Source organism: Ascaphus truei, unplaced genomic scaffold (assembly GCF_040206685.1).
Source record: "Ascaphus truei isolate aAscTru1 unplaced genomic scaffold, aAscTru1.hap1 HAP1_SCAFFOLD_2341, whole genome shotgun sequence".
Taxonomy (NCBI): Eukaryota; Metazoa; Chordata; class Amphibia; order Anura; family Ascaphidae; genus Ascaphus; species Ascaphus truei.
Window position 1 is genome coordinate 21109 of NW_027455261.1, and position 13179 is coordinate 34287.

Genomic DNA, 13179 nt, shown 5'->3' on the forward strand with positions numbered 1-13179 from the left:
GCACGTATAGATTTATATTCCGCACGTATAGATTTATATTCCGCCCGCACGTACAGATTTATATTCCGCGCGCACGTATAGATTTATATTCCGCCCGCCCGTTTAGATTTATATTCCGCACGTATAGGTTTATATTCCGCGCGCACGTATAGATTTATATTCCGTCCGCCCGTATAGATTAATATTCCACCCGCACGTATAGATTTATATTCCGCACGTATAGATTTATATTCCGCCCGCACGTACAGATTTATATTCCGCCCGCCCGTATAGATTTATATTCCGCACGTATAGGTTTATATTCCGCCCGCACGTACAGATTTATATTCCGCGCGCACGTATAGATTTATATTCCGCCCGCACGTATAGATTTATATTCCGCCCGCACGTATAGATTTATATTCCGCACGTATAGATTTATATTCCGCCCGCACGTACAGATTTATATTCCGCGCGCACGTATAGATTTATATTCCGCCCGCCCGTATAGATTTATATTCCGCACGTATAGGTTTATATTCCGCGCGCACGTATAGATTTATATTCCGCCCGCACGTATAGATTTATATTCCGCCCGCCCGTATAGATTTATATTCCGCACGTATAGGTTTATATTCCGCCCGCACGTATAGATTTATATTCCGCCCGCACGTACAGATTTATATTTCGCCCGCACGTACAGATTTATATTCCGTCCGCCCGTATAGATTAATATTCCGCTCGCACGTATAGATTTATATTCCGCACGTATAGATTTATATTCCGCCCGAATGTACAGATTTATATTCCGCGCGCACGTATAGATTTATATTCCGCCCGCCCGTATAGATTTATATTCCGCCCGCCCGTATAGATTTATATTCCGCCCGCACGTATAGATTTATATTCCGCCCGCACGCACAGATTTATATTCCGCGCGCACCTATAGATTTATATTCCGCGCGCCCGTATAGATTTATATTCCGTGCGCCCGTATAGATTTATATTCCGCCCGCACGTATAGATTTATATTCCGCCCGCACGTATAGATTTATATTCCGTACGCAGATTTATATTCCGCCCGCCCGTATAGATTTATATTCCGCCCGCACGTACAGATTTATATTCCGCCCGCCCGTATAAATTTATATTCCGCCCGCCCGTATAAATTTATATTCCGCCCGCACGTATAGATTTATATTCCGCCCGCCCGCATAGATTTATATTCCGCCCGCCCGTATAGATTTATATTCCGCACGTATAGATTTATATTCCGCCCGCCCGTATAGATTTATATTCCGCCCGCCCGTATAGATTTATATTCCGCCCGCCCGTATAGATTTATATTCCGCCCGCCCGTATAGATTTATATTCCGCCCGCACGTACAGATTTATATTCCGCGCGCACCTATAGATTTATATTCCGCGCGCCCGTATAGATTTATATTCCGTGCGCCCGTATAGATTTATATTCCGTGCGCCCGTATAGATTTATATTCCGCCCGCACGTATAGATTTATATTCCGCCCGCACGTATAGATTTATATTCCGTACGCAGATTTATATTCCGCCCGCCCGTATAGATTTATATTCCGCCCGCACGTACAGATTTATATTCCGCCCGCACGTACAGATTTATATTCCGCCCGCCCGTATAAATTTATATTCCGCCCGCCCGTATAAATTTATATTCCGCCCGCCCGTATAGATTTATATTCCGCCCGCCCGTATAGATTTATATTCCGCCCGCCCGTATAGATTTATATTCCGCCCGTATAGATTTATATTCCGCCCGCCGTATATTTATATTCCGCCCGCCCGTATAGATTTATATTCCGCCCGCCCGTATAGATTTATATTCCGCCCGCCCGTATAGATTTATATTCCGCCCGCCCGTATAGATTTATATTCCGCCCGCCCGCATAGATTTATATTCCGCCCGCCCGCATAGATTTATATTCCGCCCGCCCGTATAGATTTATATTCCGCCCGCCCGTATAGATTTATATTCCGCCCGCCCGTATAGATTTATATTCCGCCCGCACGTATAGATTTATATTCCGCCCGCACGTACAGATTTATATTTCGCCCGCACGTACAGATTTATATTCCGTCCGCCCGTATAGATTAATATTCCGCCCGCACGTATAGATTTATATTCCGCACGTATAGATTTATATTCCGCCCGCACGTACAGATTTATATTCCGCCCGTATAGGTTTATATTCCGCCCGCACGTACAGATTTATATTCCGCGCGCACGTATAGATTTATATTCCGCCCGCACGTATAGATTTATATTCCGCCCGCACGTATAGATTTATATTCCGCACGTATAGATTTATATTCCGCCCGCACGTACAGATTTATATTCCGCGCGCACGTATAGATTTATATTCCGCCCGCCCGTATAGATTTATATTCCGCACGTATAGGTTTATATTCCGCGCGCACGTATAGATTTATATTCCGCCCGCACGTATAGATTTATATTCCGCCCGCCCGTATAGATTTATATTCCGCACGTATAGGTTTATATTCCGCCCGCACGTATAGATTTATATTCCGCCCGCACGTACAGATTTATATTTCGCCCGCACGTACAGATTTATATTCCGTCCGCCCGTATAGATTAATATTCCGCCCGCACGTATAGATTTATATTCCGCACGTATAGATTTATATTCCGCCCGAATGTACAGATTTATATTCCGCGCGCACGTATAGATTTATATTCCGCCCGCCCGTATAGATTTATATTCCGCACGTATAAGTTTATATTCCGCCCGCACGTACAGATTTATATTCCGCGCGCACGTATAGTTTTATATTCCGCCCGCACGTATAGATTTATATTCCGCCCGCCCGTATAGATTTATATTCCGCACGTATAGGTTTATATTCCGCCCGCACGTATAGATTTATATTCCGCCCGCCCGTATAGATTTATATTCCGCACGTATAGGTTTATATTCCGCCCGCACGTATAGATTTATATTCCGCCCGCACGTACAGATTTATATTTCGCCCGCACGTACAGATTTATATTCCGTCCGCCCGTATAGATTAATATTCCGCCCGCACGTATAGATTTATATTCCGCACGTATAGATTTATATTCCGCCCGAATGTACAGATTTATATTCCGCGCGCACGTATAGATTTATATTCCGCCCGCCCGTATAGATTTATATTCCGCCCGCCCGTATAGATTTATATTCCGCCCGCACGTATAGATTTATATTCCGCCCACACGCACAGATTTATATTCCGCGCGCACCTATAGATTTATATTCCGCGCGCCCGTATAGATTTATATTCCGTGCGCCCGTATAGATTTATATTCCGCCCGCACGTATAGATTTATATTCCGCCCGCACGTATAGATTTATATTCCGTACGCAGATTTATATTCCGCCCGCCCGTATAGATTTATATTCCGCCCGCACGTACAGATTTATATTCCGCCCGCCCGTATAAATTTATATTCCGCCCGCCCGTATAAATTTATATTCCGCCCGCACGTATAGATTTATATTCCGCCCGCCCGCATAGATTTATATTCCGCCCGCCCGTATAGATTTATATTCCGCACGTATAGATTTATATTCCGCCCGCCCGTATAGATTTATATTCCGCCCGCCCGTATAGATTTATATTCCGCCCGCCCGTATAGATTTATATTCCGCCCGCCCGTATAGATTTATATTCCGCCCGCACGTACAGATTTATATTCCGCGCGCACCTATAGATTTATATTCCGCGCGCCCGTATAGATTTATATTCCGTGCGCCCGTATAGATTTATATTCCGTGCGCCCGTATAGATTTATATTCCGCCCGCACGTATAGATTTATATTCCGCCCGCACGTATAGATTTATATTCCGTACGCAGATTTATATTCCGCCCGCCCGTATAGATTTATATTCCGCCCGCACGTACAGATTTATATTCCGCCCGCACGTACAGATTTATATTCCGCCCGCCCGTATAAATTTATATTCCGCCCGCCCGTATAAATTTATATTCCGCCCGCCCGTATAGATTTATATTCCGCCCGCCCGTATAGATTTATATTCCGCCCGCCCGTATAGATTTATATTCCGCACGTATAGATTTATATTCCGCCCGCCGTATATTTATATTCCGCCCGCCCGTATAGTTTATATTCCGCCCGCCCGTATAGATTTATATTCCGCCCGCCCGCATAGATTTATATTCCGCCCGCCCGCATAGATTTATATTCCGCCCGCCCGTATAGATTTATATTCCGCCCGCCCGCATAGATTTATATTCCGCCCGCCCGTATAGATTTATATTCCGCCCGCCCGTATAGATTTATATTCCGCCCGCCCGTATAGATTTATATTCCGCCCGCACGTATAGATTTATATTCCGCCCGCACGTACAGATTTATATTTCGCCCGCACGTACAGATTTATATTCCGTCCGCCCGTATAGATTAATATTCCGCCCGCACGTATAGATTTATATTCCGCACGTATAGATTTATATTCCGCCCGCACGTACAGATTTATATTCCGCCCGTATAGGTTTATATTCCGCCCGCACGTACAGATTTATATTCCGCGCGCACGTATAGATTTATATTCCGCCCGCACGTATAGATTTATATTCCGCCCGCACGTATAGATTTATATTCCGCACGTATAGATTTATATTCCGCCCGCACGTACAGATTTATATTCCGCGCGCACGTATAGATTTATATTCCGCCCGCCCGTATAGATTTATATTCCGCACGTATAGGTTTATATTCCGCGCGCACGTATAGATTTATATTCCGCCCGCACGTATAGATTTATATTCCGCCCGCCCGTATAGATTTATATTCCGCACGTATAGGTTTATATTCCGCCCGCACGTATAGATTTATATTCCGCCCGCACGTACAGATTTATATTTCGCCCGCACGTACAGATTTATATTCCGTCCGCCCGTATAGATTAATATTCCGCCCGCACGTATAGATTTATATTCCGCACGTATAGATTTATATTCCGCCCGAATGTACAGATTTATATTCCGCGCGCACGTATAGATTTATATTCCGCCCGCCCGTATAGATTTATATTCCGCACGTATAAGTTTATATTCCGCCCGCACGTACAGATTTATATTCCGCGCGCACGTATAGTTTTATATTCCGCCCGCACGTATAGATTTATATTCCGCCCGCCCGTATAGATTTATATTCCGCACGTATAGGTTTATATTCCGCCCGCACGTATAGATTTATATTCCGCCCGCACGTACAGATTTATATTTCGCCCGCACGTACAGATTTATATTCCGTCCGCCCGTATAGATTAATATTCCGCCCGCACGTATAGATTTATATTCCGCACGTATAGATTTATATTCCGCCCGCACGTACAGATTTATATTCCGCCCGTATAGGTTTATATTCCGCCCGCACGTACAGATTTATATTCCGCGCGCACGTATAGATTTATATTCCGCCCGCACGTATAGATTTATATTCCGCCCGCACGTATAGATTTATATTCCGCACGTATAGATTTATATTCCGCCCGCACGTACAGATTTATATTCCGCGCGCACGTATAGATTTATATTCCGCCCGCACGTATAGATTTATATTCCGCCCGCACGTATAGATTTATATTCCGTACGCAGATTTATATTCCGCCCGCCCGTATAGATTTATATTCCGCCCGCACGTACAGATTTATATTCCGCCCGCCCGTATAAATTTATATTCCGCCCGCCCGTATAAATTTATATTCCGCCCGCACGTATAGATTTATATTCCGCCCGCCCGCATAGATTTATATTCCGCCCGCCCGTATAGATTTATATTCCGCACGTATAGATTTATATTCCGCCCGCCCGTATAGATTTATATTCCGCCCGCCCGTATAGATTTATATTCCGCCCGCCCGTATAGATTTATATTCCGCCCGCCCGTATAGATTTATATTCCGCCCGCCCGTATAGATTTATATTCCGCCCGCACGTACAGATTTATATTCCGCGCGCACCTATAGATTTATATTCCGCGCGCCCGTATAGATTTATATTCCGTGCGCCCGTATAGATTTATATTCCGTGCGCCCGTATAGATTTATATTCCGCCCGCACGTATAGATTTATATTCCGCCCGCACGTATAGATTTATATTCCGTACGCAGATTTATATTCCGCCCGCCCGTATAGATTTATATTCCGCCCGCACGTACAGATTTATATTCCGCCCGCACGTACAGATTTATATTCCGCCCGCCCGTATAAATTTATATTCCGCCCGCCCGTATAAATTTATATTCCGCCCGCCCGTATAGATTTATATTCCGCCCGCCCGTATAGATTTATATTCCGCCCGCCCGTATAGATTTATATTCCGCACGTATAGATTTATATTCCGCCCGCCGTATATTTATATTCCGCCCGCCCGTATAGATTTATATTCCGCCCGCCCGTATAGATTTATATTCCGCCCGCCCGTATAGATTTATATTCCGCCCGCCCGTATAGATTTATATTCCGCCCGCCCGCATAGATTTATATTCCGCCCGCCCGCATAGATTTATATTCCGCCCGCCCGTATAGATTTATATTCCGCCCGCCCGTATAGATTTATATTCCGCCCGCCCGTATAGATTTATATTCCGCCCGCACGTATAGATTTATATTCCGCCCGCACGTACAGATTTATATTTCGCCCGCACGTACAGATTTATATTCCGTCCGCCCGTATAGATTAATATTCCGCCCGCACGTATAGATTTATATTCCGCACGTATAGATTTATATTCCGCCCGCACGTACAGATTTATATTCCGCCCGTATAGGTTTATATTCCGCCCGCACGTACAGATTTATATTCCGCGCGCACGTATAGATTTATATTCCGCCCGCACGTATAGATTTATATTCCGCCCGCACGTATAGATTTATATTCCGCACGTATAGATTTATATTCCGCCCGCACGTACAGATTTATATTCCGCGCGCACGTATAGATTTATATTCCGCCCGCCCGTATAGATTTATATTCCGCACGTATAGGTTTATATTCCGCGCGCACGTATAGATTTATATTCCGCCCGCACGTATAGATTTATATTCCGCCCGCCCGTATAGATTTATATTCCGCACGTATAGGTTTATATTCCGCCCGCACGTATAGATTTATATTCCGCCCGCACGTACAGATTTATATTTCGCCCGCACGTACAGATTTATATTCCGTCCGCCCGTATAGATTAATATTCCGCCCGCACGTATAGATTTATATTCCGCACGTATAGATTTATATTCCGCCCGAATGTACAGATTTATATTCCGCGCGCACGTATAGATTTATATTCCGCCCGCCCGTATAGATTTATATTCCGCACGTATAAGTTTATATTCCGCCCGCACGTACAGATTTATATTCCGCGCGCACGTATAGTTTTATATTCCGCCCGCACGTAGATTTATATTCCGCCCGCACGTATAGATTTATATTCCGCACGTATAGATTTATATTCCGCCCGCACGTACAGATTTATATTCCGCGCGCACGTATAGATTTATATTCCGCCCGCCCGTATAGATTTATATTCCGCACGTATAGGTTTATATTCCGCGCGCACGTATAGATTTATATTCCGCCCGCCCGTATAGATTTATATTCCGCACGTATAGGTTTATATTCCGCCCGCACGTACAGATTTATATTCCGCGCGCACGCATAGATTTATATTCCGCCCGCACGTATAGATTTATATTCCGCCCGCACGTATAGATTTATATTCCGCACGTATAGATTTATATTCCGCCCGCACGTACAGATTTATATTCCGCGCGCACGTATAGATTTATATTCCGCCCGCCCGTATAGATTTATATTCCGCACGTATAGGTTTATATTCCGCGCGCACGTATAGATTTATATTCCGTCCGCCCGTATAGATTAATATTCCGCCCGCACGTATAGATTTATATTCCGCACGTATAGATTTATATTCCGCCCGCACGTACAGATTTATATTCCGCCCGCCCGTATAGATTTATATTCCGCACGTATAGGTTTATATTCCGCCCGCACGTACAGATTTATATTCCGCGCGCACGTATAGATTTATATTCCGCCCGCACGTAGATTTATATTCCGCCCGCACGTATAGATTTATATTCCGCACGTATAGATTTATATTCCGCCCGCACGTACAGATTTATATTCCGCGCGCACGTATAGATTTATATTCCGCCCGCCCGTATAGATTTATATTCCGCACGTATAGGTTTATATTCCGCGCGCACGTATAGATTTATACTCCGCGCGCACGTATAGATTTATATTCCGCCCGCCCGTATAGATTTATATTCCGCACGTATAGGTTTATATTCCGCCCGCACGTACAGATTTATATTCCGCGCGCACGTATAGATTTATATTCCGCCCGCACGTATAGATTTATATTACGCCCGCACGTATAGATTTATATTACGCCCGCACGTATAGATTTATATTCCGCACGTATAGATTTATATTCCGCCCGCCCGTATAGATTTATATTCCGCCCGCACGTATAGATTTATATTCCGCACGTATAGATTTATATTCCGCCCGCACGTATAGATTTATATTCCGCACGTATAGATTTAAATTCCGCACGTACAGATTTATATTCCGCACGTACAGATTTATATTCCGCACGTATAGATTTATATTCCGCCCGCACGTATAGATTTATATTCCGCACGTATAGATTTATATTCCGCACGTATAGATTTAAATTCCGCACGTATAGATTTAAATTCCGCACGTATAGATTTAAATTCCGCACGTACAGATTTATATTTCGCCCGCACGTACAGATTTATATTCCGCCCGCACGTATAGATTTATATTCCGCCCGCCCGTACAGATTTATATTCCGCCCGCACGTACAGATTTATATTCCGCACGTACAGATTTATATTCCGCCCGCACGTATATATTTATATTCCGCCCGCACGTATATATTTATATTCCGCCCGCACGTATAGATTTATATTCCGCATTTGCAGATTTATATTCCGCCCGCCCGTATAGATTTATATTCCGCCCGCCCATATAGATTTATATTCCGCCCGCCCGTATAGATTTATATTCCGCCCGCCCGTATAGATTTATATTCCGCGCGCACGTATAGATTTATATTCCGCGCGCCCGTATAGATTTATATTCCGCGCGTCCGTATAGATTTATATTCCGCGCGCACGTATAGATTTATATTCCGCGCGCACGTATAGATTTATATTCCGCGCGCCCGTATAGATTTATATTCCGCGCGCACGTATAGATTTATATTCCGCGCGCCCGTATAGATTTATATTCCGCGCGCACGTATAGATTTATATTCCGCCCGCACGTATAGATTTATATTTCTCGTGCACGGGCGATCCTGATGGATATAGGGGTGAGTACGGGTGCGTCCCTGACCTTATACTTGCGGAAGGCGGTCTGTATGATGCGCGCTGACTCGTATAACTCGCGCTGCTCGTGGTCGGAGAGGGTGAGCAGCGCAAACTCGCTGCTCGTGGCGCTGAGGAACTCGGACCATCGCGCTGCTCCGGGGGGCTCAAACCTCTCAAAGGGAAACTCCCCCAGGGGGGGCGGCGAGGAGGGAGAGAGGGGAGCGTCCGACCTGCAGGAGGAGAGAGACGCGCCGTATAACCATACTGAGTATCTCTATACACTGGTAATGATCACGCTGCGCTGTATAACCATACTGAGTATCTCTATACACTGGTAATGATCACGCTGCGCCGTATAACCATACTGAGTATCTCTATACACTGATAGTGATCACGCTGCGCCGTATAACCATACTGAGTATCTCTATACACTGGTAATGATCACGCTGCGCCGTATAACCATACTGAGTATCTCTATACACTGGTAATGATCACGCTGCGCTGTATAACCATACTGAGTATCTCTATACACTGGTAATGATCACGCTGCGCTGTATAACCATACTGAGTATCTCTATACACTGGTAATGATCACGCTGCGCCGTATAACCATACTGAGTATCTCTATACACTGGTAATGATCACGCTGCACTGTATAACCATACTGAGTATCTCTATACACTGGTAATGATCACGCTGCGCTGTATAACCATACTGAGTATCTCTATACACTGGTAATGATCACGCTGCGCCGTATAACCATACTGAGTATCTCTATACACTGGTAATGATCACGCTGCGCCGTATAACCATACTGAGTATCTCTATACACTGGTAATGATCACGCTGCGCCGTATAACCATACTGAGTATCTCTATACACTGGTAATGATCACGCTGCACCGTATAACCATACTGAGTATCTCTATACACTGGTAATGATCACGCTGCGCTGTATAACCATACTGAGTATCTATACACTGGTAATGATCACGCTGCGCTGTATAACCATACTGAGTATCTCTATACACTGGTAATGATCACGCTGCGCCGTATAACCATACTGAGTATCTCTATACACTGGTAATGATCACGCTGCACTGTATAACCATACTGAGTATCTCTATACACTGGTAATGATCACGCTGCGCCGTATAACCATACTGAGTATCTCTATACACTGGTAATGATCACGCCGCACTGTATAACCATACTGAGTATCTCTATACACTGGTAATGATCACGCTGCACCGTATAACCATACTGAGTATCTCTATACACTGGTAATGATCACGCTGCGCTGTATAACCATACTGAGTATCTCTATACACTGGTAATGATCACGCCGCACTGTATAACCATACTGAGTATCTCTATACACTGGTAATGATCACGCCGCACTGTATAACCATACTGAGTATCTCTATACACTGGTAATGATCACGCTGCGCTGTATAACCATACTGAGTATCTCTATACACTGGTAATGATCACGCTGCGCTGTATAACCATACTGAGTATCTCTATACACTGGTAATGATCACGCCGCACTGTATAACCATACTGAGTATCTCTATACACTGGTAATGATCACGCTGCGCTGTATAACCATACTGAGTATCTATACACTGGTAATGATCACGCTGCGCTGTATAACCATACTGAGTATCTATACACTGGTAATGATCACGCCGCACTGTATAACCATACTGAGTATCTCTATACACTGGTAATGATCACGCTGCGCTGTATAACCATACTGAGTATCTATACACTGGTAATGATCACGCTGCGCTGTATAACCATACTGAGTATCTCTATACACTGGTAATGATCACGCTGCGCTGTATAATGATGTTGAGTATCTCTGAATTTCTCGCCTTGTTATCTTCAGGCGCAGCGACTCCGTGGATCTCCGGCGCGATCTCCGGCGCTGTCCGTGGCCGCCTGGTTCAGAGTGAGCTCCGTGACTGGCTCCGGCATCACCCGGGCTCATCTGGGCAAAGCACGCAAAGGCGCGAGCGGCGCACATCCCGTCACTGCGGAGAGAGGGTATTACACACATCCCGTCACTGCGGAGAGAGGGTATTACACACATCCCGTCACTGCGGGGAGAGGGTATTACACACACACCGTCACTGCGGGGAGAGGGTATTACACACATCCCGTCACTGCGGAGAGAGGGTATTACACACATCCCGTCACTGCGGGGAGAGGGTATTACACACACACCGTCACTGCGGGGAGAGGGTATTACACACACATCCCGTCACTGCGGAGAGAGGGTATTACACACATCCCGTCACTGCGGGGAGAGGGTATTACACACACCCCGTCACTGCGGAGAGAGGGTATTACACACATCCCGTCACTGCGGAGAGAGGGTATTACACACACCCCGTCACTGCGGAGAGAGGGTATTACACACATCCCGTTACTACGGAGAGAGGGTATTACACACACACCGTCACTGCGGAGAGAGGGTATTACACACACACATCCCGTCACTGCGGAGAGAGGGTATTACACACATCCTGTCACTGCGGAGAGAGGGTATTACACACACACCGTCACTGCGGAGAGAGGGTATTACACACACACATCCCGTCACTGCGGAGAGAGGGTATTACACACACACCGTCACTGCGGAGAGAGGGTATTACACACACACCCCGTCACTGCGGAGAGAGGGTATTACACACACACCGTCACTGCGGGGAGAGGGTATTACACACATCCCGTCACTGCGGAGAGAGGGTATTACACACATCCCGTCACTGCGGGGAGAGGGTATTACACACATCCCGTCACTGCGGGGAGAGGGTATTACACACACACCGTCACTGCGGGGAGAGGGTATTACACACACACCGTCACTGCGGAGAGAGGGTATTACACACACACCGTCACTGCGGGGAGAGGGTATTACACACATCCCGTCACTGCGGAGAGAGGGTATTACACACATCCCGTCACTGCGGGGAGAGGGTATTACACACACATCCCGTCACTGCGGAGAGAGGGTATTACACACACCCCGTCACTGCGGAGAGAGGGTATTACACACATCCCGTCACTGCGGGGAGAGGGTATTACACACACACCGTCACTGCGGAGAGAGGGTATTACACACATCCCGTCACTGCGGAGAGAGGGTATTACACACACCCCGTCACTGCGGAGAGAGGGTATTACACACATCCCGTTACTACGGAGAGAGGGTATTACACACATCCCGTCACTGCGGGGAGAGGGTATTACACACATCCCGTCACTGCGGGGAGAGGGTATTACACACATCCCGTCACTGCGGAGAGAGGGTATTACACACTTACACACACACACACACACACACACACACACACACACACACACACACACACACACACACACACACACACACACACACACACACACACACACACACACACACACACATCCCGTCACTGCGGAGAGAGGGTATTACACACACCCCGTCACTGCGGAGAGAGGGTATTACACACACACCGTCACTGCGGAGAGAGGGTATTACACACACACATCCCGTCACTGCGGAGAGAGGGTATTACACACATCCTGTCACTGCGGAGAGAGGGTATTACACACACACCGTCACTGCGGAGAGAGGGTATTACACACACACATCCCGTCACTGCGGAGAGAGGGTATTACACACACCCCGTCACTGCGGAGAGAGGGTATTACACACACACCGTCACTGCGGAGAGAGGGTATTACACACACACCGTCACTGCGGAGAGAGGG

General features: G+C 46.2%; 1 protein-coding gene across 1 annotated transcript in view; it reads right to left on the minus strand.

Moving 5' to 3' along the window:
• The window catches only part of LOC142478261 (calmodulin-binding transcription activator 2-like), a 32390-nt gene extending 20919 nt beyond the window's left edge, over nucleotides 1–11471 (minus strand). Inside the window, exons 1-2 of the mRNA XM_075582428.1 lie at nucleotides 11295–11471; nucleotides 9441–9645 (exon numbers count right to left, since the gene is read on the minus strand). Of these exons, the coding sequence (XP_075438543.1) occupies nucleotides 9441–9645; nucleotides 11295–11446 (357 nt within the window). The 5' untranslated portion in view covers nucleotides 11447–11471. The remainder of the gene's footprint in view (nucleotides 1–9440; nucleotides 9646–11294) is intronic.
• Nucleotides 11472–13179: the final 1708 nt, after the last annotated feature.